The following is a 24,040-nucleotide window of genomic DNA, read 5'->3' on the forward strand; positions in this document are numbered from 1 at the left end:
TCGCCACCAATTTCTACGCAGAAAGATTCGTGACACGCTTTGTAAAAATTATTCCGAAATTAACATACTTTATAGTATTACCCTAGTACTCCGATGTTGGCCTGCATTAGTTTGGTAGCAGAGCAAATCGAAAAAAAGACTAATAAACTTGCCTGCCATTAATCGTTTTCACCTCTATATTTGATGTTCCTTTATCCTCAACCTCAGTGGTTGAGGACATGAGACCTACCAAACTGCCACCATTGTTGATCTACAGATCAAAATTGCTATGTTTCTCAGAAAGGTCTTACTAGAAGTTCCCTTTAACCCTCATCCGCCAATTATGCATCTCATAAAGCAAACAAATCCTGCCCAGAAACCCAATAATTTGTGAAGTTTCTGATCTCTATACAAATCAACCATGACTTCCCCCCGCGCTTCAGTATCAAGTCAGAGGAGAATGAAGCTGCAGTTTCTGCTCTACAAAATTCAGAACCAAATAGTAGACCGGTCTGTTTAGCCAATGGAAAGATTTCAGCAACCACTTCGGAAGCCAATTCTCATTCAATCGCTTCTTAATTCAAGATACGGCTCTCCACTTCATGTATGAAGTATCCAGACGAATACAGCTATCTTAAGATGAGCAAATGCTAAGCTAATATAGAGGATTCTTTCAATTCTTATGAACTACAAGTCATCTTAGGAGAAGGTTGTTAAAATCGGGATCCTATTGTAGGACCAATCAGGCTTTATTATAACCAAATAGTGAAATCAGATCAAGGATTACAAAATGAGCAGCTCTTTGTCATGGACAGGGTTCAGAAGAAATTTTTAATTCATACTTTCAGTTGGCATGGGAATATAACATGAAGCCATTGAAATACACCCTAGAAATCTTCCAGTAAATAAGAAACGAAGATATGGCTGCCCTCAGTAGTCTCATAGTCTTGTGCTTATATTTTGTACTTGAAGAAAGTATCATAGACTCCACACAGGGAATACAATGTATGCAACTCGCGCCATCATCATAGCCACCGTAAACTACCATAAACTACCACGACTCTTAGAGCCTGCTCTTCGCATTACCGTTAACATCATCATAGCCACCACTGCTGCCACAATCTCAATCAGCCACCACCAATTCTAGTGATTTCAGAAAGTAACAGATCCTAATTTCTAGTGATTTCTCAGTGAATTGGCATTCTCTTCTCTTGGGTTGGTCGTTGATATCAAGGAAGATTTTATGTTCAAGAAGACAATATTTGGTGGGACTTTCCTAATAAATAGTAACTCAAGAACTCAATCAGAATGTAATATAAGATTTATTTCAAAGTAGCCGTGTTTTCCTACCACCTCTCTTTTTTCTCCTTCCCTCCTCCTTGCCAGCATCTTTCTGTAATAATTCTCTGCTACTAGAAAAGATAAATTTCTGCAGCATTTGTTTGAAGTGAACATAATTTTCAGTGACTTCATTCCCCTCCTTGCTGCTGTAAAGGATATAATACGATTGTTTCGCTTTTCTTCCTTTGCAACAAACAGATTGCAGTAGAAATATTTTTTGTTGCAATTTCTTACCTTAATTTCTCCAAATCCGGTTGGCTCGAACAGATCTATCACTCTTCTATTCAGATCTAAACCCTCAATCCTCTTCCCAGAAACTTTGGATCTATGCCAGAAATGTCACTAATAGTTTAGTGCATAAAGGACAAGGACATATTTAGGCATCATGTCAATGGAACATGTCAAACTAATTGGCGCACAGAAGAAACAAATCTATCAGGCAGCTGACAGAATCCAGCAAATGTCAGTAACAAAGTCAGGCTACAAATACATTTCCCTTCGAGAATAAAAAAAGAACGAAGTTTGAAAGAATTGACAATAAAAATCACCAGCAACCAAGTGGTATCAATTTATATTCTTTCTCTGTAGTGGACATAGGAATTTTTTTTAATCAAGATAATTTCATAACACTACGTAGTAGTACGAATCTGAAACTTAGAAAAGCTCACATGGTAAATAAATGCTATTAGTACAGAGTATTCATAGCTGACCTGTTCTCATAATAGATTCCATGGGTTACATGCCAAAGTGGATAGCTCTCCTACCACACACTTACAAACTTGTACATGGATTCTCCGATCAAGAAGGTACGAAACCAAGTCATCAAAAGCCCATTTCCTAATACCATTCCATTGCAGATCCATAGAGTGGCAACAGCACAGGACATTAAAAAAGTTGGAGTCTTTTTGGGGGGGCAAAGTCACTACAAAAGTTACACGGTATAGAATATTCCGAGAAGCAAATTGCATCAACTGTGGAGAATCTGGTAATTGGTAAAGACAACCATTTGCGAAAAGAAGTGGAAGGACATGAGAACTTGGAAAGAAGAAGCACGGTAGCAATAAGGCACACTTTAATAAAGGTTGCTTACACAGAAGAGGAAGGGGAGAGAGAGAGAGAGAGAGAGTGTGTGTGTGTGTGTGTGTGTGTGTGTGTTCACAGGGCCCATCAAGCACTAACTTTATGCAGGTCTAAAAGCAGGATGAGTTTCAAATCAATACCAGAACAAAAAGAGAACTCAAATCATTTCCTTTTCCTTCCTACCCCCGGCAGTGAAAGGATTTCTCGTATGGTAGTAGTAAGTCATGTAAGCATGAGCCTCCCATCATTCAAAGAGACAATCATTTCTTCTCATCGCCAAAAAGGGCTTCACCCCTTCCACTCAAATATCAGGAGGATTGGATTAATAGATGTATGACTCGTCAAATCGGAACTCAAATTGCTTCCTTTTTTTTTTATAAGAATTTTATACATCAATCATCTCAAAATAGATAAAGAACTAGAATTGATGTGAAGAAAAATCAAGGCACTACAAGACTACTACTACTACTACTACTACTACTACTTAGCGCACTTGAATTAAAATCGACTCACCGGGCCTTCCTGCGAGTTTTGAACGAAAACCCACCGGGGGGCGACGGCGAGAACTCTACGGGCAAGTGCGGCAGCTCAGCCTCACCGGTGAGCATCTCAAGCACCTCCTTGATTGAAGGCCGAGAAGAAGGGGTCCGCTGAATGCAGAGGAGGGCCACAGTGATACAGAGCAGTGCCTGCTCCCGATCGACATCTTTGAGCGAAGGATCTACGAGATCAAGAAGCCGCCCCAGGTGCGCCAGGTGGCGCGCCCACGAGACGAGGTTCGCCCGCTCAAACTCCGACATGGGCGACGAGGACGCTACCTGGAGCGGGCGGCGGCCTGAGACGATAACCAACAACAGAACACCGAAGCTATACATGTCGCATTTTTCGGAGATCACGCCGCTGCTATTGTACTCGGGGGCCACATAGCAGACGGTGCCGCGCATACTCGGCGTACTGCTCACAGTGCATCCGCTCTTTGGGATCTCACCGCTCGCCCAATCGCGGCTGCTCCGCCGACCGCCGATTGCAGCACTGTCCATCCACCAATCCATACTGTAAAGGCTACCGCTGCCGCCGCGGCTACTAGAACCGCTCTTCTTGCAGTGCTTCTTCCTCCTCCTCCTCTCCGAAGGGGAAAGGAATTCTTCATCTCCATCTTCATCTCTCGGCCACCATTGGTGATGATCGCCATTGGGGCGGCGCTTGTGCTTATTGGAGAGCTCGTCGCAGAACTCCTCCCGCCACCATTCTCGCTTCGGCCGGGGCTTGTCTTTTTTAACGGACTTGTCCTCGCCCAGGGACTCCCACCACTCCGGGCGGCGGTGGTGGTGCTTGCGGCGGTGATCAGGGCGGCCCCGGCCAGACGAGGGCTTTGGGAGGCAGTCGTCGGCCGCGGCACCGGAGGCCGACATCCATTCGCCCTTGGGCCGCTCCTTCTTGATCTCCGACCGGATCCACTCCATCACGTAGTCCTTCACGCCACCGGAGCCCGAATCAGGCCCTGCAGCAGAAGCGGCGGTGCCGCCATTGTCCTGCCGCCACCACCAGTCCTTGCCGCCGCTCTTCTTGCGCTCTATGCCGCTCCTGCTGTCGACGCTGGTCCGATCGAACCCGGACGTCGAGGCCGCCTCCACAGGGGATGCCGTAGTGGCGTCCTCGTCCACCTCCGGCGACCTCGGCGGTGGCGCCGCGGCCGCCTCGAGGCCGGTGGCGGTGGCGGTGGTGGTGCTCTCCGCGGCCGTGTCGCCCGTGACGGATGCTTCGTCCTCGGCCCCCGAGGGCTCCTTCTTCCGATCCCTCTCCGCCGCCTCCCCCTCGGCCTCATCCGCAGCTGCGACCGGGGAGTCGCCGTCGTCCTCGTCCGCGGCGGCGGCGGCGGCGGCGGGGGGTTTGAGGCGGGCGAGGCCGAAGTCGGCGAGCCTCGCGGAGAGGCGCGCGTCGAGGAGGACGTTGCTGGGCTTCACGTCGCCGTGCACGACGGGGGGGTCGCAGACGGCGTGGAGGAAGTGGAGCGCGCGCGCGACGTCGAGCGCCACCGCGAGGCGCCGCCGCCACTCGGCCACGAGCTCCGGGCTCCGCCGCCCCAGCAGCGCGTCCTGGAGGCTCCCGTTCGGCATCAGCTCGTACACCAGCATCATCCGCCGCCGCCGCCGCGCCGCCTCCTCCTCGTCCCCATCATCGTCGCCTCCTCGGCGGAGACGGAGGCGACGCCACCACGGGAGGAGGTCGCGGGAGGAGGAGACGGAGAAGGCGAAGGGGAGGAGGATGTAGGGGGACGGGGAGGGGAGGAGGTGGCAGGCGAGGGCGAGCTCGTTGTGGAACTCGCGCTCGCCCTGGAGCGATCCGGTGGCGTCCATGAGCTTCACGGCGACGGCGTCGCCGGACGGGAGGGCGCCGCGGAAGACGGGGCCGAAGCCGCCCTGCCCCAGCTTCAGCTCCGGCGCGAAGCCCCCGGTGGCGCGCCGGAGCGCCGCGTAAGAGAGGCGGCGGAGCGCCGCAGCGGTCGGCGTCGGCGGCGGCGGCTGCTGTGATGGGGACGGGGCCGTTGGGGCGGTGCCGCTGCGGGAGAGGCGGCGGTAGAGGAGGATCCCTAGGAAGAAGGCCGCGGCGAGGATGAAAAGCGCCGCTGCTCCGGCGGCGGCGGCGAACGCCGGAGCGGGGAGGGGCGGCGGAGGAGGAGAAGGAGGGGGAGATACGGCGGTGCTCGTGGGAGGAGATCGAGAGGCTGACGGGGAACTTCACGGCGGAGGTGGTGGGGGTGGGGGTGGGGGTGGCGGTGGCGGTGGCCTAAGAGAGTGGTGGACTCCGGCAGCGGTGCCGCCGCATCGGCCGCCGCATCTGCCTCCGCCGCCGCCGCCGTCGCCGTGGGGGGCGGAGGTTGACGCGAGGGCATGTCTAGCGTTTGATGGGACTGTAGAGGAGGAGAAAAAAATAAAAAAAAACCCAAAAAATGGCGATCAAATTCGAAAAGGCCGAAAAAAGATGGAGCGAAAAGGGTGTTGGCTTTTCATGAGAGAGAGAGAGAAGAGAGGAGAGAGAGATTGGCAATCGCAGAAGAGTGAACGGGCTCTCTCTCTCTCTCTCTTCTCTCTCTCTCTAGCAGTGGAGAGAAATTTTTTATTTTTTAAAAAAAAAAGAGAGAGAAGGAGAGAGAGAATGTATGACAACCCCCTCAACTGTAGATCGTGTTGAAAATGGTTCCTTATCAATTTCTCTTTTTAACTTTACACTCCACTTTTTTCTTTGAAAAAAAAAAAAAATTTTAATTTGGACATATCGTTAAATAATTCAATATCGTTAACTAACGCCGTTAATAGTTAAAAAATTCACAATTTCATTAGCTAAAAGAATATTTTTCAATAGTCAAAAAAATTAATAACTTTACAAGGTTCTAGATAGAGAGTGAGATCATTATAAAATTAAAATTTGAAGGGAAAGAATAAAAGAGAGAAATATGGTTCAAAGGTCCATTTCCAAATTCCCTGCAGGTGAGGGGTTCTTTTATTTTAACCAAAGAAAAATTATGAAATAATTAGTCAATTCGGAAAAAAAAAAAAAAACTGTTTTACGTAGTTGTATGGAGATTAAGAGAGAGATGTGAAGGTGAAGTGTAACAATCAGGGAGAAGGATTTGTTCACTAATTAAGAGTGGCTTTATTATGCCTAATTAATCCCCTCCCCAACGTTCCATTTTTTGATTTGCTTGTTATTAATCCTATTCTTTCCTTCTAAATTTAAATTTTAACTAAAATTTAATTTGGAGTTTTTTTAAAAAATTATCGGCATCATTCAAAGCAAAAAAACATAGAACATATAATATAAATTATTTAGATGACTTCGTAAGTAAATAATCTTATGTTAACTCGTTGTTTAAGTTTAGATTACCGAGAAAGATGCTCTAAAAATTAGTGTAAATCACAAAAAATTAATGCAACTCTCTGCTTACCCGTATGCTTTGCATATTTTAATTGAATAGTCACTGTAATTTACAATAAAAAAATGTTTTAATAGATAGGTCAAATAGTAACTATAAAAAATAATATGCATATAACATATATATGATAAAAACCTAAGATATGAGTAAACTATTTTTTTTTTATAATTTTTTAAGTCAGCAAAAAAAAATTTCTTTTTCAAATTTTTAAGGATTTACTCTTTTGAGAGGTGAAAAAGTAAACTTTATACTTTCCCTTAATCGTTGGAATCACATGACTACAAGAGTCCACGTGAAATTTAATGCGAGGTCATGTGACACCCACCAAAACCCAAAAATTGGGTCTATCAAACAAGTCTGTGCGATGTTTCCACCAAATCCAAATCACAAATTCATTTTACTACTATATAATATATACTTGTGTCGTCGCACAAATTTTAAATTAAATATTTTAACATAGTGTTTAAAATCCTAAATAAATATTAAATTCTAAACTAAATAGTGGTCAAAATAGTCCTTGTTGTTGTGTGGTGAGTGGTGACTTCTAAAGGAAACAATTAATTTTAGCTGGTGAGAATGCATGGTGAGCCCCTCAACTTTCTCGGTTCTGAAACAGAATCTTCTCCTTTTAAGTTTTGATTTTTTTTATTTATTTTTTTTTTATTTTCTTTGCAACTGAATGATTTTAGGCAATGGAATTGAGAGTTTTATGGAAGTTGTTGATGGTTTTATCAAAGTTAGCACTTCAATCCCTTTTTAGATTGCCCTATAAACAGGAATTGATTAAAAAGTTTTGTATATTTTGGCTGTGAAGATTCTCCTAGTTTTATCAAAAAATTACACCTAGAAAGTATGGTTAACTTGTAAGATAACAACCAGATAAGATACACTAAAAAGATATGTTACGGTTGGGAACTCGGATAATAAAGATTTCAAATATTTTTTTTTTTTTTGAAAATAAAGTTCTCTTATCTCATTTATTCTAATTAAATTATGCAAATGTCAAGTCAAACGAGATTGAATAGTAGTTATAATTCAATTTGAAATATTAATTGATGAATGTGAGAGCTTAATTTGGCTACTGAGAGAAAGTAAGTGTGCATGCAAGGAAGAAGAATTTCTACTATAAAACAATCACACTACATCATCTATTAGGCTTAGTTTAGTATCAAGGTCTATTTGACGCTATTAGTTAAAATGAAGTTGAGATAAAAATGTATAGGGATATATTCTGCGTTCTTCGGTAGGATCGCAGAAAATATATCGTAACCAATTCATCTTGAACGCAAATATTATGTATAGAACAAAATAGAATATTTCCTTATCGTACTTTTTCACCGCAATGCAATCTTTTCTCAATTCAAAACGAAATCTTAATAATCAATCATATCTCCCTTTAAATAAAAAAGTATAATAATAATCTTTTTCTAATTAATCATAATGGGTTTGATAAACTCAAAAGAAATTAATTTGACTGATTGGTGATGTTATATCAAAAACATAACTGATATGTTTTTAAAATATTTCTTCTTCTTTTTTTTATGAGGCAGAGAGATGTAGGGATGCAAACGGGGCGGATCCGGGGGCGGGAGAGTTCCCCCACCTCCCACTCCATTTTTTATCGGGGCAGGGCGGATTCGGGGCGGATTACTTTTCATTTTATTTTTAGCTCCCACTTACCGCTCCATTCGGGGCGGATCGGGGCGGGAGCCGGATTTTTGACGGATCAGGGCGGATTGAAGGAAGAAAATAGTCTCCCACCTCCCGCTCCATTTACTTGGCGGATCGGGGCGAATTCGGGACGGGTTATATTTTTTTATATTTTTTGTTCCCACTTACCACCCTATTCAGGACGGATCGGGGCGTAGCTCCACCAACCCGGATCCATTTGCATCCCTAGAGAGATGGGGAGACATAAGCACGTGAGAGTAAGTCCTCAACATCTGCTGATCATGTATACGTGACCTCTCCTGCAGTCCTGCAATATATATATATAAATAAATATATATATATTCTGCGACCTTTTATCTCTCCTTTTGTCTATGCATTTGTCACTTTGTGAAGCTTGGGGGATCGAGCCCCAGTTGCGACTTTGCGAAAGTAATGGAAAAGACAAATAGTGGTAAAATAAAAAATAAAATAAAAAGAAAGGGAACTCCGTATACCGTTTCAACTCTTCCACTTTTCATTACAAGACCATAGAAAAAGCAGGTCAACTTACGTGTAAGGGAATCCCCTTAAATATTATTGACCATTTTGATATAATATTTCTCTCAATTTTTGTCTTTTCTCTTTTTTTCTTATTCCTGTCGAACACCGCCTTTATTTTCGCTTGGGTTGATTTTAGTTTTTTGGGAGCTTTTTGGCTGATCAAATCGTCGATATATTCTTATTTATGAATGCAGGTGGAAAATTTAGCTACCATGGGAGAAGAGTTGAAACGGTGGAGCGAAAAGTAGAATCTAAAAAATATATATAGCTTCTACATTAAAAATCTAGAAACTCATTTCTTTCACTTTTAACAAACTCTAATTTTTTTTTTTAGTTTCACGTGTAAAATTTTGAAGAATGTGATGCAAACGAAGTCCACACGAAATTCCAAATTTCAAGAATGACACTATATATATATATATAGAGAGAGAGAGAGAGGGAGAGCCCAGATATTATACTGTTGATGGTACTAAGCTTTTGATATTATTAAATTTTTTACTGTTAAATTTATTCTTTGATCATTTTCATTTGTTAGATTATACTATTCAACTAATAATCCATTCAATCATAAAAAATTATTATCATCCTAACCGTATATTCTTTCATCGATCCGATAGTTGAAAATTCGATAGTACCAAACATTTCATAATATTGATAGTATAGTAGCATATATATATATATATATATAGAGAGAGAGAGAGAGAGAGTTAGTTGAGCTAAAATACTCTCGAAAGCACTAAAAGAGTGTTGCTTTTGAATTTTTAGTCATTAGATGGAGAGATGTAGGATTGGGATGATGATGGTAGGTGGAATAGTATTTGATCTAAGAACTATTAGTACTGAAGGAGTAGATGCACAGGTTCGAAATCTAGAAACATTAAGAGATTGATTCTTTTAAAAATATTCTAACTCAAATCTCTCTCTCTCTCTCTCTCTATATATATATATATATATATATATATATATATATATGAATGAAGGAGAATGTGATTGTGACTATTGCTGTCTAGAACAGTAAATAGGAAGTTCTTTCTCCTCTGAGAACAATGTGACCCGACATTAAATACGCTATTCAACTGTATAAAATCTGACTACGGGCATCTTCCTCAACAGGGCAAAAAGAAAACAGAAAAAAAGAAAAGAAAAGAAAATGTGAATGTTATGGGCTCCCAGTTCTCCCCCGAGAAATTAATAAAGGTTGGGTTTGGAATTATACCTCTCTCCGTGGCCAAATATGGGTTTAATAATAGGGAGGGGGTGGTGGTTGTCCCCAACGGTCGGTTCAATTATTGCACCGCGACAAAAAATGCACCTCTGTAATCCCCACACTGCCTAGTGCGTACTGCGTACTGCTACATCTATCTATTTGTTAGTAGATAGCTATAGAGAGCTTTTTTTTTTTTTCTTTTTTTTTTTCTCATAATATGTGTGCCAGACGAATTGTTGTATGGACGTACCAACCACCTATGTTCAAACATATATATATATATATATATATANAAAGAGATATATATATATATATATATATATATATATATATATATATATATATATATATATATATATATATATGGAGTACTACTGCTCGCTCAATTTGAAATACTTAGGCACCTGATTTTTACTATCTGAAAAGGAATATGCTTCGGAATTCCCCAGTTAAAGATCGAAAATGTTATCTCAATCACAGGCTACTTCATTTAGGTCGTTGATTCCCTATTTGTTTCATTTAATGTGCACGTTAAATAAAATTTTGAATTTCTTTTTCTTACTGGAAGTCTATTACTATTCTAAATTCAAAATTCCCCTCTTAAGCTTACTATCCTAAACTTCTTGAATTTCTTTCTAAGCCTAATTAGCCCACTCAGGCTTACTCAGAAGCACTATATCATAAAGCTACACAATAAAAAGACTAATAGCTTTCTCATTAAGAATCTCTACTTGTCAAAAGCTCTTTTCAACATTTCAGTAAAAATTTCAAGTTTTAAGTAATTCATTTTTACTTTCTGCCACAATAAAGCTCCTGATGTTCTTCTTCTTCTTCTTCTTTTTGGCTTTTCCTAACCAAATTACTTTACTCCTAATAAAAAAAAAAGAAAAGAGGGTACGCCACACTTTAACACACATATCGGATACAGTACGCTGTACGCGTCCCCATCCATAACATCACCATCCATAAAGTTTTACACAAACCAGACCAAGCAAAAGTTTTAGGATTGGTCAAGGTTTGCTGACCCAACTGACCCACCCTTGACCTGTTGTCCTTGACACAGTCAAAATTCCTTACACTAAAAAGAAGGGCTCATGTGCTCATTAAGACTTAAGAGAGAGAGAGAGAGAGAGAGAGAGAGAGGCTCACTGGATTGGAAAGAGTCGATTCCAGACACATTGACCTTAAAACCTACAATTCTTATGATCATAAAAACCACCCAAAAAAAAGAAACTAAAAATAAAAGATACCATCATTCACTCGCTTACAAAACTCGTGCCGACTTGAAACAATCATAGATCTTATAAACTAATTTACACTTCTATGCAAGATATGTTTAGCCAAAAAAAAGACAAAAAAGACGTACACGATTCCTCTACAAAAGCAGTAGGATTGACAGATGCTGAGGCAGCTAAATACATTTCATGGTGAAAGCTCATAACTAAGTTCAAATTCTCATTCATCTGCTTCGGAATGCAAAACCTCGATACTAGAATTGACGTTTATGGAACATATTAGGGTTTTCTTCTTTCTTTCTTTTTTTTTTTCCTTTTTCTTCTGAAGAGTTCTTGGTAGAATGGAAAAGAGACCTACCCTGAGAGAAGTTGCATCCGCATGAGAATCATAAGCAGCAACTGAAGTTCTCAAGCAGTATCTGCTTCCTCAGTGGACTTCTTGTATTCAGGCTTAAGCTCATGGGTCCCCTGATTTGGCCCTCTCTTGTTGTACACGCATAAATCATTCAAAATCTCCTTTAAGAATTGCTGCACATGGAGTCAAATGGTTTTATAAGTCAGCAAAAATATTTGAGAAGAAAGTCCATTGGCAATTTAGCACTTCCCACTAATCAGCAGCATGCTTATTACAAGCAAGAAATGATAACAACGTCAAACTCTCAGAGCAAATAAAAGCCGACTATATATATATAGAGAGAGAACTAGGCTGGAATACTATCAATAGCACCAAACTATTAGTGCTATTAATTTTTTAGCTCTTGGATTGAAAAATGTGCGGTTAGAATGATGTGGGCCCCTTAGGGTTGAGTGAGTAGTTAGTTGAATAGTATAATCTAACGGGCAAAAATAATCAAAGGGTTAAATCTAACAATAGAAAACTCGATAGCACCAAACCCTTGGTACTATCGATAGTATCCTAGCCGGACTCATATATATATATATATATATATATATAAAATTCTCAGGGTTTGTAGTCTCACTTTTAACATGCAGCACAATTAAAACCGAAGTCAACAACAAACTTTTAGCAAGATGATTCTTTTCTTACACAAAAGTAATGGAAAAAAGGAACAACAACAATGCATTTTCATTTGAAAAACTTGTTATCAATATCTAGACATGCATTACTGTGCAACAGCTTCACCACTATCTTTAAATGGAATTGCTAATAGGAGATTTATATCTAGCATCAGAAGATTACATAGAAAGTCATATATCTTCAGGTGAAGTATATCTAATGTTAGAGTATTGATTGAATAACAAACCTCAGGTTGATCAGTTTCTTGCACCAGCTGCTTCAAAGCCCAGTTCGGTTGCCTTTCAAAGAGCTTAAATATTATATTCTCCAGTTCACGTCGGTCCCTACGTGTTCTCTTAACATCTGATGCTTTTGTTGGTGTTAATTTCTTCTTGTCCTGATACAATACACAACCGGGGAAGAAAAAAAAAAATCAGCCCATTATAACCTTTCATGCAATCAAAAATAATATTTGAAAACATAACTGGTTTTACCTTTGAACCAGATGGAACCAGGCCAACCATACCAGGCATTGGCCTCATAAGCACTCCACGATCGTTGTCAATAACCTTGAACAAACAGTGTTACCATAAGTGGCTGGCCACAAAAAAGAAATACCAAAGAAGACATTTAAAAAGAAAATGATAAACGTATATGTACCTGAACTTGTCTCGTTTTGATCATGGATTTGTTAGTCCTTTCACGGCATAATTTACCATATTCCCGCAAATTTTCACTATGAGGCTCCATGTCAAACTTGTGCTCCACCTTTCCTTCCAGTGAAAATTTCCCTACAATTAAAAGGCTTTATTTATACCAAAGTGATTATATAATAAAGGAATCCAGTAGAGTAATCAGATAAAGAGAAATTTCAACAAGCAAAAAGAAAAGTAAGCAAAAATTAGCCATCATTCACTACAAGTAATGATGGATTTGTACCTTGATTAGATTCTGAGATAACAGACATTGGAACAAAGTCTTTGAACATGTTAAGAGAGTAACTCCTAGGTGTATTGCCAGAGTCAGTTTGAGCCATCTCCATCTTAAACTGTAGAATCACAAAGGCTAACAAGGCATAAATAGGCCAAGCCAAGTGAACAAGCGCTGGAAGTCCCATCAATCTTATAAAATGCAACAAAAATAACAATCTTAAGCATAAACAGATAACAGATTCTACTGATACCAACAAACTATGATGTCTCAAATGTAGCATTAAGTTAATGCTGTAGTTGCAGTAATCTAGGGGTTTCAAGATTCAACGAAATGCAGCACACACGGTGAGGGGGTTCATAAGGTTTGAGAACATATACCACATGATTCACAGAACTGAAGCTTTTTTCTTTTACAAATTGCAAATGAGTATCACGTGTATAGGTTTCAAATCCGCTGAGAATTCGAAACGTACCAAAGGGCATGGCAAGCAGCATAAAAAATTTTATAAAAGAAATTCAGCATACAATAAGACAATACAAAGGAAAGTTCATAACACCAACTATTCATTTCGACTCTGTTTGACACTAAAGATTGTGGTGGATAGGATAAGACGAGAGCGAAGTTGGGGAAAATAACGAATTTAGCACCTTGGAGGCATTTGGCATCTCGAGAGAACAGGATCAGTATATGGAGTCAAATCAAATTAATGGCGGGATGGAATTATCGAATGCCAGCCAACCAACCGAGAGGTTGGGCTCAAACAGATTGGATTCAACAGAGATTGGTCATCTTAATATCTTATCAAAGTTCAACTCGAACAAAACCAATCTACTATTAAACAAACACCAAGCTATTCAAACAAAAACTCTGGCAAGAGCCCTCAAAAACCCCAAACATTGCGCAAAATGAGAAAACCAAACAGAAATTCTTGGAAACTTCATGAATTCCCCGTATTTCGAGAATCGAACCACCCAACACAGAGTCGATTACCAACCCTAACAAAGATCTCCAAAAACCCTAAAATTGCCTAAAGAAACTCTAATTACTAATTAGATGTGCACAATCCCCACACAAATTCAATCAAAATAAAACGCTCCGCTAAATTCGGGCAGCATACGCTCAAAATTACCCCAAAACGAAAGCCCTAACAGAAATTCTCTAATCGGGGATCGAGCCACCCATCACCTCATCGATTACCGACCCTAAAACCATGCCTCAAACCCGAATCCTTACAAACTAAGCCAAAGATCGCAACTCGAGAGAAGATCCATGCCAACAATCGGATCAATCGTAGAAACAACAAGGGGGGCGAGAAGGGAGATTGGAATTTTACCTGGAGAGAGGAGGGATCGTCGGGGTGGAGGGGGTCGAGGGAGAGGACGACCTTGGCGACGACGGGGTGGTGGGCGGAGGCGGAGGCGGAGGCGGCGGCCCCATCGGCACCTGATGAGGCGGCGGCGGCGGCTGCCGCCGATTGCCAGGATCGTGTGACCACCGGGGGGCACTTCATGAGCCACACAGACCGATCCGCCCTCGCCGTCTCCAGCACGTGGCGCCCTTCCTCCGCCATCGACATCTCTCTACTCCTCTTCTTCTTCTTCTTCTTCTTCTTCTTCCTCCTCGAGATCGAGAAAGAGAGATTTTGGAGTTCGCGTGAGCGAAGATGCGAGCGATGGAGATGGGGAGGCTTTTATTAACTTTAACTAACGCGTAAACACTTATGTGGTAGATAGTTGCAAGCGGGGCCCACATGTCAGTGTTAACATGTGTAATCTCTTGGCCCGTTTGGCCCACATCCTCGGTTCACATTTAGGCCCATGTGGACCACCTGCTGCAAAGGCTTTCAGGGCCGTTGGGCCCACCTGTTTTATTAACCTTTTCGGCCCATTCGGGCCCAATGTGAGACGAGCTAGCGAGAAATTGTTGCCTGCGATCGGTGTACTCGTACACTTCATACACCGCACCGCAAAAGCCCCATTCTACCCACCGCAAAATCAAAATCTAATTTGGCACCTCAAAAGCTGTGAATTTTGTATCCTTCTTTCTCATAAATCTAATGATGATGATGCTCTTTTCCAAATAATTAGTTTTTAGGATACTTGATGTCTAGTACTAACACAGTAAGTACGCAAAATCTTTTGCAGTCGGCCAATTCTTTTTTCTTTTTCTTTTTTTTGAGAGATAAGTAGCACGCTACCCGTTTCGTTTATTTCATTTAGAAATAAACTTAGCTAGAAATGTGAATCAACTAGAATTCGAACTTGGGTTTCGGATACCAACCACCAAACCCTTTGCCACTTGCTCCAGAGACGGTCGGTGAGTCGACCAATTCTCGATCAGGTGTTTATTCGGTATAAGACAGGCCCGTCCTTCACATTCTGACCACACAATATATGCATATTGATATTCGCCCGTAGGGAGTGCTGGATCAAGACAATATTTTCATATATTATAAGCCTTTTTTTGGTCTATTTATCATTAAAAAAAGTAGCTAGTAATTCTTGGTCTTGTTATTTATTACATGTTCCTTATTATAGTTGTGAACTTTCTTCGGGAGACGTAAGCCTTGCTAAAATTCATACCTAAAAATATAAGCTTCATCTGGGTACCTCCGTATCTCGTGTTGGTAATAACTAAGCTAGAATCTTCTTTTTACACTGTACATGCTTAAGATGTGGTCTATTAAGAAACTTTTTTTTTTTTTGAGAAAGAAATATGTAGCACGCTATCCCTTTTGTTTATTTCTTAAAAGAATAAATTTAGCTGAAAATGTGAATCAACTAGGATTTGAACATGGGACCTTAGGTATCAACTAACAAGCCCTTTGCCACTTGCTCTAGGGACAATTATTGCCTACACCAGGACCACCATTGATAGATAACCTCTTGCGGGTGTAGGTGTGAAATTTTGATTGTGATTGTTTGATGTAACATTGAATTAAAGGATCTACTTACGATCGAAACAAGTCATATACTTTGAAAATGTAACTCTTCCATAAAAATATATAAAGATCCTAAGTCTGTGGGCCATTTTGCAATTGCTCCTTGAGTTTTTATTCTTTTATATATTGCTTGATTATATATAGTCGATTAGATCACAAGTTTTTCTCCTATGGATATATAGTGACTTAGTTGATATCTGGGGATAGTACAGGAATTACTTAATTCATACTACCTAAAACATCACACTGACCCGTCTCTTTTATAATCCATAGGTTGAGCAGGAACTTAATTAGACAAATGAGTTAATAAACAATTTTAACAATTGTTATTCTGATAGCCAATCTAAGAGGTCGGTGATTCGAATTAGTTTTTTTTTGTTTATGCATGTATTAGTAAGGTGCTTAAAGTTCTGAAGAACAAAGTATTTTGACTAATTTTTGAGGATTGTGAGGCGAATCTACAAGCAAGTTCGAGAAAGAAAAAGACCAAAAAGAAAGAATTAAAATCGAGGCATTTAAGTTCTATACAATTAATTAAGTTCAAACAATAGTATACTAGTATATAATATATAATAATATAATAAAATCATGTTCCTTTCAAATTATCTTGATCAGAGGGCATATTTCAGCTACGTAGAACGAAAGATCTTTCGAAAGCAATTGATAAGTAGTTTATTGAAGAAACCAAAGATATGAGCTCAGCTCATCTTCTCGATATTAATATAAAATTCTTAATTATTTTTCTTTTTAAATATTACTTAGGGCTTTTTGGGAATATTATCCTTATAAATTGTCGTTGTGATAAGATGTGTGATGTAAAGTATTTTGGTTGGTTCATAAAAATTAAAATATTTAGAGGTAATATGTACATGCGGTATGGCATGTGGGTGTACGTGTGTATATATATAAGAAAAAATTATGTACAACAAATTTGATAGTTTGCAAGAACTATTTATTCAAATAATTTTATTGTATTATATTGATCTCGTCGATCACTTTGTTTGCAGAGCAACGGTTGGTAAACGCCGCAGCAAAACGTTTCTCCAGAGACAAACACACCAATGCATGGACAGCTAAATATCTATAGACCAATTTCTCAAAAACGCAAACCTAAACACCTTAAAATCTATATGCAAATCATTAAAAGAGATTATCTATAACATTTGAACAATTTACATATAAAAATTATTATTTTTGAAAATTTATTATTTACTACGTGAGTAAAATAACTTGAAGACCATTGAAGCAGTGTAATATTGTAGATAGGTGAGTTTCCAAAGAGCATGATTTATGAGAATTTTTTACAGCACGCATGCTATGTATCGTTATATGTTGTGCACAACGCCTTATCCTTCTTTTATGAGATTATTTATCTCATATTTTATCCTAACTTTTAAAAGTTGCACACGTTCATTTGTTTAAAAATGGAATTGTGGTGATATTTATGAGAGATGCCTCATTAATTTCAAGAGATAGATATAAATAGAAATTAAAAATTAAATATTCAATACTATTTAATTAATAAATTAACATAAATCACTGAATAATGAGAAGCCTTGCACACTTTTAAAATATAGACCAAATACTTTAATCCATATTTTATATCACATCACCTTTTTATGACTATCTAGAGTAGCATACCATTTATACAAATTACAAAGATGAATAAATTATGGTATTTTTTTGTCATACGATGTAAGATCCATTAATTTACGCGATCAAAATTTGAACTCAGAATTTCCTGGTAAGGCGCATGTGGTAGAGAATGATGGTGTACAAGATTTATCCATGCACAGGGTGCACTCAATAATTTATTCCAGCCTATAGACCAATACCATGCAGTAACAAATAATAATTAATAAGTAATAATTAAATAGTGATTCCTCCCGCTATTGACTAATCAACTTAAAATATTCCATTATACGCTTCTCTCTTTCTCGTTCCCCCCTCGTTTTCTCACGTTCTCCAAAGCTGCTTCTTCTTCTTCGGTCCCCGCCTCTCCAAATCTCTTCTCATCGACCCAATTTTCTCTTTTTGCTCCCATTTGACCTCTTAATTCCCCCCTAAACGCCCCCAAATAATCGAAGAATCGGAGAAGAAGAAGAAGAAGAAGGAATTGGGGGGATCGGTGGGTTTAATTCATAGTTTTTGGTGGTTTTTTAAGGTTTAACAGGAACAATTAGTAGTAATTATCAGCTATAATGGGGTTCATATCGGGGATGGTGTTGGGGACGATCGTGGGGGTTGCGTTGGTGGCCGGGTGGAGCCGCATGATGAGGCATCGGAGCAACAAGCGTATCGCAAAGGTCGGTTTTATCAATCTCTATTCCTTGTTGTTTTTAAATTTTCTTCTAATTTCACGATTAGAGATTATGATTATGAGACAAAGATTTGATTTTTAAGAGGGAACACTGTGTTTGTGTGCATCTCAGTGAGGGATTTTACATTTCAAAAGTTGTAGTAAGAATCGGTCAATTAGTAACCAGAAACCAATCGGTTTACTAATCAAACGCTTTTTAGCATGTTTCTGATGTTTCTCGAGATTGCAGATGGATTTCATAGCGTATTTTAGTAGTGTTGTATACTATGTGTTTGTGACGGTGTATGGTTAGATAATAAGATAATAGTTGTAACATGTAAACTAACCATACTGTTAGAAACAGAAGCTTAACTTTAGTGCTTTTGCATTTTGGCAACCAAGAATCTCATTTGAGCTTCTCTCTGTAGCCGCACGCTGTACGCTACTTGTTTTCCAAACACCTCGCATTTGCTTGTTGAGCAGAGAAGCTATCCTAGAAGCCAGGAACAACATTTCTTTTAGATGTTTATTTTTTTTTGGATAATGAGTGAGCAGGATATTGAGTGCAAAGCAGGCATAAGAACCTCATATTGTTCTTTCTTTTTCGCTATTAGATATCATCATGATTACAAAAAAAAAATTGTCTTTAACAGGGAATCTTGTGTTTGTGAATATGTTTGCATGTGATTTTGTTCTGAGATTTTTTGGATTGATCAGTTAGTTCGAGCTGAATTTGGTAGATTTGCTAACTTAATTGAGAGTTATCTACTGAACGATTGGAAGATGTAGGCTCTGATTATACTTAGCGTGTGTTGGGTTCGAGCTTTGTGGGAGTCCTTTTTCAGTAGTAACTGTAGAAGACAACCTAGATTTTTCTTAGGGAACAAAAAAAAAAACGAACTCCTAATAGCTCTTTTTACTTCTAGAAATAGAATATTTGAATTGGGTCTTTTGTTTTCGGGACCTAGAAGCTCATTTTAGTCTCCTTCCGTAGCCATACACTCTAGATTCTTTTTTTGCCAAACCATCTGTTCTAGTAGTCAGGCAAATGCATTTAGATGCTCACTTCTGAAACAAGCAAATCAGACATTAGAAAAGTTTTTACTCATAAAAATCATCTATTAGAATAGTCGGTCAAAGTTTTTTCTCATAAAGTGTGTATTCCGGCTTATATTTGTTCTTATCTACAGGCTGTCGACGTCAAACTTCTTGGTTCTCTTACTAGGGATGATTTGAGGAGACTTTGTGGTGACAATTATCCTGAATGGGTATCTTTCCCAGTATTTGAACAGGTTTGTTGCTACTTGATTGTCACCCATGCTTTTCATAATAAATTTCGGAAAATAGAGGGGCTTTTCATGAAAATAAATGTATAATTGATGATTTCAATATGGATGACTAAAAGATGATAATATTTCAACAATGGAGTTGATTGTAAAATAGATATAAGCTTGAAAGACACACTTAGTGAAATACATTCTTGATTAGCATATCTGTTCTCAAGTACTTTGATGTATAGGATTACATGCACCTTCTTGCAGAACAACTGTACAGTAGTGCATATTTATTCATAAAGTCATTTTGTTGTCTATTCTCATTGGTATAGAGATCAGAGAAATAAAGCTTTTTTCATGTTTTATTTGGTTTGTTGGATTTATCTTAATATTCATCATTTTGTTCTTTTTTTTTTTGGAGAGGAAAGGTAGCATGCTACCGCTTCATTCAATTCATCATTTTGTTCTTGTACAGGTGAAATGGTTGAATAAGCAACTGAGCAAGCTCTGGCCTTTTCTCGCAGATGTAAGGGACATGCTACTTTTGCTTTTAGGTTTCAACCATTTCCACACTTTATTAGTGCATTAATATGTGCTTTAATCTACTCCCATTTCCTGTTTATGCTTAGTCTCTTATTTTAGGCCTTATTTTCATATTTGTATGACTTGCATTACGGTTGAAGCTCTGTAAGGACGTGTTTATTTCATAGTGATTGTTATTAGTATCTGGAAAACATATGAGGGAGAATAATACTTCTGTTCAAGGAAAGATATCAACAACCACAATAATTGCCTAGTACTAAAGTGATATAACACAGAGGTAATCAATAGAGATTTTCGCAAGGGATTGAGAAACTTCAATTTTACAACCAGCTTGCCTCTGAGTAGTTTCCAACATTATATAATCTAGTGAATAACCGTTGTTCGGAGACTTAAGAGTGTGCACTCCAATCTGCATTTAGCTTCTGGATTCTCCTCATTTTGTTTCATCTTATAAGATGAATTATACTTATCATTCCTAAGAATAACTTCTCATATTTCTGGCCCATATATTACGTTTATTTGATGTTGTAAATTCTGCACCGATGCTGATTTCAACTCTGTGTTCGGTCTTAGGCAGCATCACTGGTCATTAAAGATTCTATCGAGCCGCTACTTGATGATTATCGACCACCTGGAATATCATCTCTTAAATTCAGCAAACTTTTTCTTGGAAATGTGCCACCGAAACTCGAAGGTTTGTATGCCAATCGAAGTCTTGAATTTGTAAAATCGAAGTATTTCATGAACAGAAACACTTGTCATTTTACTTTCTCTAAATGCATATACATTTTTTAATGAAGGAATCCACGTTCAAAGTCTTAAGAAAGGACAAGTCATAATGGATATTGATTTACGGTGGGGTGGAAATCCAAGCATAATTCTTGCAGTTGATGCTCTCGTCGCCTCGCTCCCTATTCAGGTGTGCTTGCTAGATTGGAAACCCATATGGTTTTGTAACCACGTAAATTGCAATCTCATAGATATTACCATGCTTATTATTTATCAAAGCATTGGTATTATCAGCTGAAATTTTTTCCTGAAGTAATGTTATGCACTAACTAACATGAACTTTGTCAACCACCTTGCTCCAATTTGCAGCTAAAAGATCTTCAGGTCTTTACTGTCGTGCGTGTCGTTTTCCAACTCTGCGAAGAGATTCCATGCATCTCAGCTGTTGCTGTTGCTCTCCTTGATGAGGTATACCGGATCATCTAAAAGGGATATTTTATCCCAGCAAATGCATTAACCTTTCTTTCCTCATAAATACTAATTCTCTTGATCTCTTCCAGAAAGAATAATTAGAGAACTACTGCTATGTCTATTTCAGCCAAAGCCTAGAATTGATTACACACTAAAAGCTGTGGGAGGAAGCTTGACTGCTATTCCTGGAATTTCAGATAAGATCAGCGTAAGGTTTTAATGTCTTATTCCTGATTCTTGTGCATCTGCTGCATGTTGATGCTCCACCTCTTAGGCCTAGAATTTACCAGAAAACTTATTGTGCTGTCTCTATTACATAGGATACTGTACAATCCATTATTTCGGACATGCTTCAGTGGCCCCAAAGAATTGTAGTCCCATTTGGTGGTGTTGCTGTTGACACAAGGTAGCATATGTTCCCTCTTATTCAGCATATTTAAGTCAAGAGAACATTGGCGGTATGTCAAATGCTATTGTATTATCAAAATTGAGTTTGCTTTAGGTTCATTAATGCATTCTCTGTAATAACCAGTAACAATTCTCATGCTAGTTTTCTTGTTCATGTTACTTTTGATTACACTGTTGGGATGCTATTTAGTTTTTATTCTTTATTATATTTATTTGCTTTTTTTTTTTTCTGTGCAGTGAGCTGGAACTAAAGCCTCAGGGAAGGCTCACCGTGACTGTCTTAAGAGCAGGTTCCTTGAAAAATGTGGATATTATTGGCAAATCCGATCCCTATGTCGTTTTGTATGTACGCCCAATTTTCAAAGTCAAAACTAGAGTTATTGATGACAATCTTAACCCTGAATGGAATGAAACATTTGAGCTGATTGCTGATGACAAGGAAACACGATCTCTTATCCTTGAGGTATCATTATTTCAGTATCTAGAGTCGTCATCTATCAAGCTGTCTCCCATCTTTTTGCTAACCTCAGACGTCAATCTATACATTTATATCCTGCCATGCTTCGTCTCTAATTAGATAATTTATATTTGCTGCTTCACTTGATATGGTCGTATTATTCTGATATTTACTACCATCGTATTGGCTGTAGTGAATAAAACATAACAATTTACCCTGTTCTTTCAGGTTTTTGATGAAGATAAAATTACACAACATGAGAGATTGGGTATAGCCAAGTTACCTTTGATCGATTTGGAACCAGAGACTCCCAAGGAGTTTTCTTTAAATCTGTTGCAATCTCTAGATACAGTGAAAGTCAAGGATAAGAAGGATAGAGGGACACTCACGATCAAGGTGGGTTTTTTATTATTTTTTAATCATTCTATACACTTTTTTATTTGGAAAACTTGTTTCAGAAATACTGCATTCATGTATAATCACTGAAATTATGCTTTCTTGCAAGAATGTTTGGCAATTAATATTCCATCAACTAGTATTGTGATAATAGGATAATCCTTCCACCAGCGCACATAAGATAACAAGTGCATTCATAGCATATAGATTTTTCATTTATAGAAAGAAAAGCGACCTGCAAAAATACCAAGCTCACTGAGATCTTGTCGCATAAGATATTAAGATTTCAGAATCTGATACTTCTCCTCCTATTTGAGAACAATCATCCATACAAGTCATCTGCAAAGTATACTTGTTCCTTTTATGAATGATTTGTGGCTAATGTTTCTGTTGTGCATCTCAAATTAATGCAGGTCTTATATCATTCATTCACAATGGAAGAACAAATGGAAGCCCTGGAACAGGAAAAGAGAGCTATTGAGAAGAAGAGGAAAATGAAAGAGGCCGGTCTGATTGGGAGCACTATGGACGCAATCGGCGGCGCTGCATCGTTTGTTGGATCCGGCGTCGGGCTCGTGGGCTCGGGCCTCGAGGCAGGGGTCGGGTTTGTCGGGACCGGATTTGGTGCTGTGGGGAGTGGCCTAAGCAAAGCAGGGAAAGCAATGGGTAAAAGCTTAAGCCATTTCAGTCATTCCAAGAAGAACAGTAGCAACTCCCTGGCAATTCAAGGGAATGGACAGTGAGATGCAACGAGCGCAAGAATACATGTTGTTGATTATTTAGGAGTATATCCTCGCAAATTGTTGTGTTGTTTTGTATGATTTTGTATGCGTTTAGACACTTTAGTGGGATAGGTTTATCGTTGCTTTGCTTGTATTGGTATTTGTTCTGTTCTTGAATATTGTTTCGCCGCGAACAATTTGATGTAAAAATAACTTATGTAGTACTGGATGGTCCGTTCGAAGTAGGATGAGAGAAAATGGAAACAAAGGGGATCATGTACTCTACATGCATGAGATTATGTAATTGCAATGTAATGGGTGAGTGTTACCACATACCCTTACATTGTTGTACTTTATCAACATGGGACTTATTCCATGTACTTGACCTAAAAAAAAGCAGGTGATAGATGTTGCCTAACTAAACATGATATAGAGTTGTCTTTCTTTTTTTCATTCTTTTTTTAATTGTGGTGTTAAATTCAATAAAATCCTCAATTATCTAATATAAGTAATTTAAATTGAACTAATTAAAAATTAAGAAAAACTTAATACGTGTGATATTCTTTCGAATCATCGCAAGCTGTACATCTCAGTCGGGATTTTTTTCATCTTTAACCCTTTAAAAATTTATAATTGGCTAAATAATTTTGTAAAAAATTTATTTGCTGAAATAATCCTATTTTATCCAACAAACTGTTGGACTATAAAAATAATTAAACAATGATTAATTATCTACGGTCTTTAACAAAATTTAAAAGACAGTGAATCCTTTATTTTTTTAAAGTATAAAAAGTGAATGATTTATTATTTTTTTTATTTTCATATATAATCTTAACAACTATATATACAGATTTCAACCAAT

The 24,040-nt window shown here is 38.8% G+C and overlaps 3 protein-coding genes across 3 annotated transcripts; 1 reads left to right on the forward strand and 2 right to left on the reverse strand.

Annotated features, from left to right (window-relative positions):
* Positions 2,733 to 5,293, reverse strand: LOC109710377 (receptor-like serine/threonine-protein kinase At4g25390). Its single transcript, XM_020232898.1, has 2 exons — positions 5,205 to 5,293; positions 2,733 to 5,103 (listed from the first exon to the last, which is right to left on the reverse strand). The coding sequence occupies exons 1-2, from the start codon at positions 5,291 to 5,293 to the stop codon at positions 2,910 to 2,912; spliced, it is 2,283 nt and encodes a 760-aa protein (XP_020088487.1). The 3' UTR covers positions 2,733 to 2,909.
* On the reverse strand, positions 10,931 to 14,622 carry LOC109711033 (general transcription factor IIF subunit 2). Its single transcript, XM_020233909.1, has 6 exons — positions 14,272 to 14,622; positions 12,945 to 13,053; positions 12,666 to 12,796; positions 12,500 to 12,574; positions 12,253 to 12,402; positions 10,931 to 11,515 (listed from the first exon to the last, which is right to left on the reverse strand). Exons 1-6 carry the CDS (start codon positions 14,512 to 14,514, stop codon positions 11,396 to 11,398), a joined length of 828 nt encoding a protein of 275 aa, XP_020089498.1. The 5' UTR covers positions 14,515 to 14,622; the 3' UTR covers positions 10,931 to 11,395.
* LOC109711102 (synaptotagmin-5-like) lies at positions 17,800 to 23,601 on the forward strand. Its single transcript, XM_020234004.1, has 11 exons — positions 17,800 to 18,185; positions 19,369 to 19,470; positions 19,928 to 19,978; positions 20,569 to 20,689; positions 20,796 to 20,914; positions 21,094 to 21,192; positions 21,323 to 21,403; positions 21,516 to 21,601; positions 21,841 to 22,066; positions 22,289 to 22,456; positions 22,870 to 23,601. The coding sequence occupies exons 1-11, from the start codon at positions 18,081 to 18,083 to the stop codon at positions 23,197 to 23,199; spliced, it is 1,488 nt and encodes a 495-aa protein (XP_020089593.1). The 5' UTR covers positions 17,800 to 18,080; the 3' UTR covers positions 23,200 to 23,601.

Source organism: Ananas comosus, linkage group 5 (assembly GCF_001540865.1).
Source record: "Ananas comosus cultivar F153 linkage group 5, ASM154086v1, whole genome shotgun sequence".
Lineage (NCBI taxonomy): Eukaryota > Viridiplantae > Streptophyta > Magnoliopsida > Poales > Bromeliaceae > Ananas > Ananas comosus.